The following is an 8,034-nucleotide window of genomic DNA, read 5'->3' as shown; positions in this document are numbered from 1 at the left end:
AGGCGGTGCACAATTGGCCCGGCGTTGTCCGGGTTTGGCTGGCAGGGATGTCCTTGTCCCATTGTGCTGTAGTGACTCCTGTGGTGTGGTGGACCGGGCACATGCACGCTGACATGGTCACCAGGTGTACGGTGTTTCCTCTGACACATTGGTGTGGCTGGTTTCTGGGTTAAGCGGGCAGTGTGACTTGGTTGGGTCTTGTTTCAGAGGACGCATGGCTCTAGGCCTTCGCCTCTCCCGAGTCTGTACGGGAGTTGCAGCGATGAGACGACTGTAAATTCCAATTGGATATCACTAAATTGGGGAGAAAAAGGGGTCAAATTAAAATGTAAAAAGTAGGTTCAAACTATGTTTGTAAATAATTGCCATATGTGTTGCTACATGGATTGTTGTACAACTAACTTCCTTAAAAGTAAGATAACACTAACACATGAAAGAAACATAGGAACATCGGAATAACATGCTAGGAATATTGAGGTATTGTTTTGTGCACCCTGATACAAACACTATAAGAATGTCATCACAACTGGACAGATTGTGTGTTTTGGGAACATATCTCTTGTAATGTACCCACAGTGTTCCCACAACCTAATTAAATATTCTGGGATCCTTTAAAGAACTCAGAATGGCTCTTCTGTCAACATTCTTACAACATCAATGGAGTGTGTTGTTCACCCTGATGCAAACATTATCTGAATTTCAGCATAACTGGACAGTTTTAGTGTTTTGGGAACTTATTTTAGGAACTCCACAATATTCCCACAACCTAAAGAAATGTCTATGAACTTTTAAAGAACATAAAAAAATGTTCTGGGAACATTGTTGTAACGTCAGGTGAATGTTTTTGCCCCTAAAAGAAACATTGTGTAATCATCAGCACAACTGGACTGTTTTTGTGTTTTGTTCACATATTTTTTGTGATAACCCCACAATGTTCCCACCAGACTGTTCCCACAACCTATTAAAACATTCTGGGAAACTTTAAAGAACAGGCTATATGTGATCATGGAACATTCTTGCAACATCAGGCAAATGTTTAATAAAAACATTCAATAATCTCTTGACAAATCATCAGCACGACTCGACAGTTTTTGTGTTATGAGAACATTTTCCGCAACCTAACAAATGTTCTTGGAACTTTCTGGGAACAGAACCAACTTTTGTTTGCTGGGCTGTCATATTCTGACATGCTTAATCTCACTCTCCCACCCTGATAAGTGTCAACATGTATGCCTAGCTTTCAGAATCACAACTATCACAGCTCAAGTTATTAGGTTAAGTGTATGTTTAATTTATAAAGACCTGCACAGATATTGTAATTTTAGGTAACACTTTACATTCAACCCTTACATTAGTGTGTCCTTAATACTGGGTAATTATTACTCTGAATACAGTGCAACAAGCTCTTTAAGTATTATTGCACTGTACTTACAGCAGTGAAAAGTAAGTACTAGTTTAAAAGCAGTAAAAGTCTAGTGTCATTATGTGAGTGGTTCAGTGTCATTATGTGAGTGGTTCAGTGTCATTATGTGAGCCAAAAAGATAATCAAGGATCTCAGCCACTCAAGCCACGGCCTGTTCACCCTACTAACATCCAGAAGGCGAGGTCAGTACAGGTGCATCAAAGCTGGGACCGAGAGACTGAAAAACAGCTTCTATCTCAGACTGTTAAATAGTTACCACTAGCCGGCTTCCGCCCAGTACCCTGTCCTGAACTTTAGTCGCTGTCACTAGCCGTTTACAACCCGGTTACTCAACCCTGCACCTTAGAGGCAGCTGCCTATGTACATAAACATCTAACACGGGCCACTTTAATAATGGAATGCTGGTCACTTTAATAATGGAACGCTGGTCACTTTAATAATGGAACGCTGGTCACTTCAATAATGGAACACTGGTCACTTTAATAATGGAACACTGGTCACTTTAATAATGGAACGCTGGTCACTAATAATGGAACGCTGGTCACTTTAATAATGGAACATCGGTCACTTTAATAATGGAACGCTGGTCACTTTAATAATGGAACGCTGGTCACTTTAATAATGGAACGATGGTCACTTTAATAATGGAACGCTAGTCACTTTAATAATGGAACGCTGGTCACTTTAATAATGGAACGCTGGTCACTTTAATAATGGAACGCTGGTCACTTCAATAATGGAACACTGGTCACTTTAATAATGGAACACTGGTCACTTTAATAATGGAACACTGGTCACTTTAATAATGGAACGCTGGTCACTTTAATAATGGAACATGGGTAACTTTAATAATGGAACACTGGTCACTTTAATAATGTTTACATAATGTTTTATCCACTTCATATGTATATACTGTATTCTAGTCAAGGCCATCCTATTAAACTATTACTGTACATATACTATTCTGTCCTACATATTCTACAGATATACAATACACAACAATAGACACAAATCTAAAAAAAAAAGTAAATGAATGGAATTAAGAAATAAAGAAAAGTTAGGATGAGCAATCTCGAGGTCCGGAGTATATATATGTATATCTTTTAGATTTGTGTCTATTGTTGTGTATTGTTAGATACTACTGCACTGAGCTAGGAACACACGCATTTCACTACACACATTATATGCTAAATATGTGTACGTGACTAATACAATTTGATTTGATCGGATTTATTTGGTGAATACAGGGCTGTGTTTGAGGCGGATTGAGAATGTGGTAGAGGAGCTTTAGCATGACATCACCCCAGGGTGCTGATTGAGACATACTGTAGCAACAGGGTCTAACCTAAAAATAGCCTTATCTTCACCGACACAGAGTCACTCATGCACCCATGCATGAATGTCCTTTGTGTTCGCAGTGGCCATGGCTCACTAAACCTGTATATGTGTCTGTATTAGTGTGAGTTGGATCACATTGTTGAAAGATGCATGTGTCAGAAAGTTTAGTTTATTGTATGAAAAATTATGTTTGAAACAGAGTGAACAACGTGAACCTAAACAGCGTGAACATAAACAGTGTGAACCTAAACAACATGAACCTAAACAACGTGAACCTAAACAACGTGAACCTAAACAACGTGAACCTAAACAGCGTGAACCTAAACAGCGTGAACCTAAACAGCGTGAACCTAAACAATGTGAACCTAAACAACGTGAACCTAAACAACGTGAACCTAAACAGCGTGAACCTAAACAGTGTGAACCTAAACAGCGTGAACCTAAACAACATGAACCTAAACAGCGTGAAATTGTTAAATGCTTCTCAATAGGAACATAATCACAGCATGAATGTGCTTGGAGTAAAAGTGTTCATCTTTGCTTCACAAATCACAAATCTCCTTGCAGTAGATAGTAATGACAGTAGACACTGCCTCCCTATGGCCAAAGATGCACACTACAAATGAGACAACAACATACATAAGCCTATGATCACCAGTGAATTATGTTCAAAACAAATAAGTGACCATAAAAGCTAGCTATCAAGTCATCGGATGAAGGCCTTATAATGTATAAGAATTAATCTTACAGTCCCCAAATCTCTCTCTCCTTCCCCTTTTACCCTTCGTTCTACCTCACACCAGATCTCTCTTTCTCCCACTCTCTATTCTCTCTCTACCTCCTCCCCCCAACTGTCCTCCTTCCTCAGCCTCCTCTCCACCAATCTCCTCATGACCACAGCTGTCAGCACGCTACAGAACACCAGGGCAGGAAATGACACGGCTGCCACCAGTAGGCGGCACTCCCCGTACTCCCTCGTCAGGGACGCCCGCCGGGACAGGAAGTCCTCAAACACAGCTTCCTGTTGGGTCAGCGTGCAGATTGAGAGGAGGAAGTGGAAGAGCTGGTGCCCGTGGCCGATGATGTCACAGTGCCCAGGAAAGAAACGCTCAGGCATGGGACAGGAGAAGAAGAACGCTGCCAGGAGGAACAGCAACACCTGTGTGTGACATCAGAGTGTCAGATTGTGCAGAAACCTCTCCCCAACCTCAATCTTCTCTATCTCTTTCTCCATCATTCTCCTTCTCTTTCTCCCTCTCGCTCACCTGTATTGCGTGTAGGGTCATAGCAGGGTCGTCTCCCCAGGTCCTGCTGACCAGTCTATGTGCCACAGGACTGCTGTCTAGCAGGTACGCCAGACCGGTTGGCACGACCTGGCACAGCTTACGATGGAGTGGGTACGGGTGGAGGTAACTGAGTTTGGCAAAGCAGCAGCAGGCACAGGACAACCAAGCCAGGAGAGCTGCTGCAGGGAGGAACACCTAACAGAGGACAGGTTTGTTCGTAACTTTGTTCCTTTGTCCACTCATTCATTCACTCATTCACTCATTGACTCCCTCATTCACTCATTCCCCACCTCTCCTACTCGACTGCTTCTCCATGCGGGATCAGAGCTGTAGAAGTATAGAGCCAGGGCACAGCCGTACTGGTACACAGCCACTCCCACATAGTCCAGGAAGAATAGGGCATAGTGGGCCAGCTGGGAGTGGGACTGGAGCAGGTGGGCTGTAGCGCTGCAGCACAAGTAGGTCAGAAGAGACAGGACGTAGTAGACCAGCGGTAGACAGGCCAGGTCCAGGTAAAGACCCAGCCCGTCTGGTCCATTCAGGGTCAGGCCCACGAGACCCTTAGGAAGGGTGATGAGGTTTAAATACAAGGTTTAAATCTGCAGTAATTGTGTGGCATTATTTTGGACACAAATACGCACACATACAAATGCATACATACAAAATTAATCTAAATCTAACCCTAACACACACTGAATTACACAAAAAAGTATTGAAGTACCCCTCCACACATCACAGCAAAAACAGAGAACCTCAGCGCAACGCAGACTCCGGCCAGCAAGTGGCTCCACACGTTGATTGTCTCATTGTGTATCTGGAAGAGGCTGAGGAAGTAGATGCTCCAGGAATGGCCCATGGGCCGGTAGCCAGACAGGATATAGGGCTCACGGAAGAGAAGGGGGACCTCAGTGTCTCTGACGGTGTGAGGAAGAGAAGACAGAGAGGAGAGGAAGGAGGAGAGGGAACTCATGGGTTTTAGGGAGAGGGAGACAGATATACTGGGCATGGTGGAATTGGGGGCAGAGGGAATGAGGGGGTAAGGAGAATGGGGCACCTGTGAGGTGGTTTGAGGTGAGGTGAGGGGTCCTGTCTGTAGAGGGAAGGACAGCAGGTTGGTAACTATGTTGTCATACTGAGTTTGGTCGAATTTGATGAGATGCATGCTTTGCCCAAAAAATTGGATAACACAAGAGGTGTACATGATTGTACATTTACAGACAGAACTGTCATTGGACAAACATGTTACTAGACTTCTCATGCCTCTGGTGTATCCTCTGCCATATAATGCTCCTCTTTCAAATCAACATCAACATGCTCCTGACTAATCTGGTTACATATGCTCACAGTGACCATCACAAAGACAAACCAGGAACTCAACCTTGTGAATAACAGTTAGCGGAAGACATACTTGTAGATACTTCTACTGTATACTAAACCAGAAAGCCCTGAAGAAACACATTAAAAGTGGATGTAGGAGAAACAAACCTAATAAAACAGAACTTTGACTTCCCCCTTTTAACACATATATAACAAATATAGGCTGCTGTTCCACAGAGGTGAGAGAAGGAAAAAGGAACTAACCTGAAACTCTCCCTTTCTGGATTCTCCCAGCTCTGACTACAACTTTATGTGTATCAACATTTCACTCCCACCGATCCCAGACATCATTCCCTCATTATAGGGATCTAATTTGCTTGGTCATCTCTCTCTCTCTACAACACAAGGGAAACAGACGGTATGCTCTACCTCATAGCTCTTCGTCAGCGTAATAAAACAATGAGTCTCCTTTTCTTAATGAATGTAAGAATGTGTTTTCAATTATGCTTATTTTCCTCCCAAACACAAACTGCAGACCACGAGGATAATCAGTCATGAGACATTCTTTAAATTGTAGTGAGATTTCCCTAGTAACTTCTACTGCTGATTTTTCAATTCTGATGAATGGACTGGATATTCTATTCTACTTCAAAAAATAATATATTTCAAAAAGTTTAAGACAATTGGGTTTTAAAAATGTTTTTATTGCTCAAATAGAACATATGTCAATGGGGATCTTTTTCTTGAATTCTACTCAACTAGTCACAGTCAATTCTTCTGGCTTAGTGGGATTAACAAATGTTGGACCTCCCTAGTTACTTTAAATTAAAATACATTACATTTGGATTGAATTAAATGAATAACCAAACAAAGTAAGGCCATAGATGTAGTGTACTGCAGGCTACATCAAGTAGTCCTTGCCCAGGCACAGGTGCACCCCACGGCCACAGACAGGAAGGAGGCGCTGTAGCACTTCCTGGTGGCTGAAGTGTAGAGTACCACGACCTGCTGGTAGATAGGTACAGAGTTCTGCCCGTAGCGCATGTACTGGTTGCTGTTGGTGGGGTAGACACAGTACATAGAGCTGCACTCAGCCTCCCACATGGTCTGAGGAATACGGTTCTCCACTGTAGTGATTCTGGAGATTAAACAGAGAGAGAAGAAAATCAATCAACAACAAATATTTAAACCTAAGGATAGTATTCACAGGCTTTACATAGAGCTTGTATTAAGATTGTAACTCAGATCGAGGTCAATTTTTTTGAAAATGATTTCTTTAGGTACAGTATCAAATACTGTAGTGTGTGTGTTAATGTAATTTTGCGGTAGGTAGTTTGGCGGTTGCGAGCATTGGTCCAGTAACTGAAAAGTCGCCGGTTCAAATCCCTGAGCCGACTAGGTGAAAAATCTGTCAATTGTCCTTGAGCAAGGCACTTAACCCTAATTGCTCCTGTAAGTCACTCTGGATAAGAGTGTCTGCTATAGTATATAAATGTAACTCACTTCCAGGTCCAGGGTGACAGAGAGCGTGTGTTAATGTTCCCATTTCCCTCTGATTTCTCTGTGGGAATCTTGTAGAAGTCTGAAGGGATGATCAGTGTTTCGTTACACCTCCCCTTTGTCACCTCCATTCCTTTCGCCATGGTCTGGACCAGCAGCATAGACACACAGCACACAACCTGAGGATGGGAAGATATGGAAACACAAGTAAATATGTTAGAAGTTATCTAACAAATGAATAGTGCTGAAACATAAGCACAAACAGGCTAAACAAAAACCATTGGACAGAAACGGTTCTATTTTTTATTTTTTTAGATCAATTAAACGAATCAAATTGTCCAGATCGGATGTGACTCTGCACTGTACTAATAAATAAATTAGAGATGATGCAACCAAAGAGTTTTTCATTTATGAGATAAATTAATTTGCACATCACAAGTACATGGCAAAGAAAGTATGGCAAATAAGTACATGTATGGTCATCCTTATTAGGCAGCTAGTAGCCTAGTGGTTAGTGTTGGGCCAATAACCGAAAGGTTGCCATTTTGAATCCTTGAGCCCAGTAGGTGAAACATCTGTGGATGTGCCTTTGAATTAACCTTAAATGCTCTCGATAAGAGTTTCAATTGTTACATACAATTTTCAGTATAGCAAAAAAAACATTAGTAGTAGCTCTATCACACGCTGACTGTTATACTCACCAGGTACTTCGACACGTTGCTTTTGAGCTCCATCTCTGATCTCTGTCTGTCTATCCGTCACGTCTTTATGTCGAACTTCTTCCTCCGGGTGTGAAGTATTTATCTGAATGCCTTGAGTGGAAAATCTGCACGTAATATGGGAAACGGATCAAAAATGAGATAATATCTCTGACCTGACCTGTTTGTAGACCATTTGAAACAAAGGGGGATTCTGCAGATCTGAAATAGTTTGCCTTATCACTAAATCTACTTCCAGGCACCTTCGGTGTGGAAACACCACACAAAAAGGTGTCAAACTTCACCCAAATTACAAATTACATATGGGTTTCCTTACCCTGTAAGCAGTCAATGGACAGAGTATGACAGCAATTCATACTTAGGTTTAGTTTCCCTGCACTGTTTCGATATGGTATTTATTTTGCATTTGTGGCACAAATCCCGTTCAAGACCTAGTACAAATATCAGCAT

At 42.0% G+C, this 8,034-nt stretch overlaps 2 protein-coding genes across 2 annotated transcripts; both read right to left on the bottom strand.

Annotated features, from left to right (window-relative positions):
- Positions 1–3,585: 3,585 nt before the first annotated feature.
- Positions 3,586–5,210, bottom strand: LOC135507470 (membrane progestin receptor beta-like). The gene is made up of 4 exons (XM_064927002.1): positions 4,785–5,210; positions 4,339–4,608; positions 4,028–4,243; positions 3,586–3,921 (listed from the first exon to the last, which is right to left on the bottom strand). Exons 1-4 carry the CDS (start codon positions 5,208–5,210, stop codon positions 3,586–3,588), a joined length of 1,248 nt encoding a protein of 415 aa, XP_064783074.1.
- An 844-nt stretch (positions 5,211–6,054) lies between these two features.
- Positions 6,055–7,652, bottom strand: LOC135507368 (interleukin-25-like). Its single transcript, XM_064926921.1, has 3 exons — positions 7,567–7,652; positions 6,869–7,044; positions 6,055–6,503 (listed from the first exon to the last, which is right to left on the bottom strand). Exons 1-3 carry the CDS (start codon positions 7,597–7,599, stop codon positions 6,272–6,274), a joined length of 441 nt encoding a protein of 146 aa, XP_064782993.1. The 5' UTR covers positions 7,600–7,652; the 3' UTR covers positions 6,055–6,271.
- Positions 7,653–8,034: the final 382 nt, after the last annotated feature.

The sequence above is a fragment of the Oncorhynchus masou genome, chromosome 21 (assembly GCF_036934945.1).
Source record: "Oncorhynchus masou masou isolate Uvic2021 chromosome 21, UVic_Omas_1.1, whole genome shotgun sequence".
Classification (NCBI taxonomy): domain Eukaryota; kingdom Metazoa; phylum Chordata; class Actinopteri; order Salmoniformes; family Salmonidae; genus Oncorhynchus; species Oncorhynchus masou.
Note: the sequence above shows the minus strand (reverse complement) of the source record. Positions and strands in the feature narration are given on the sequence as shown.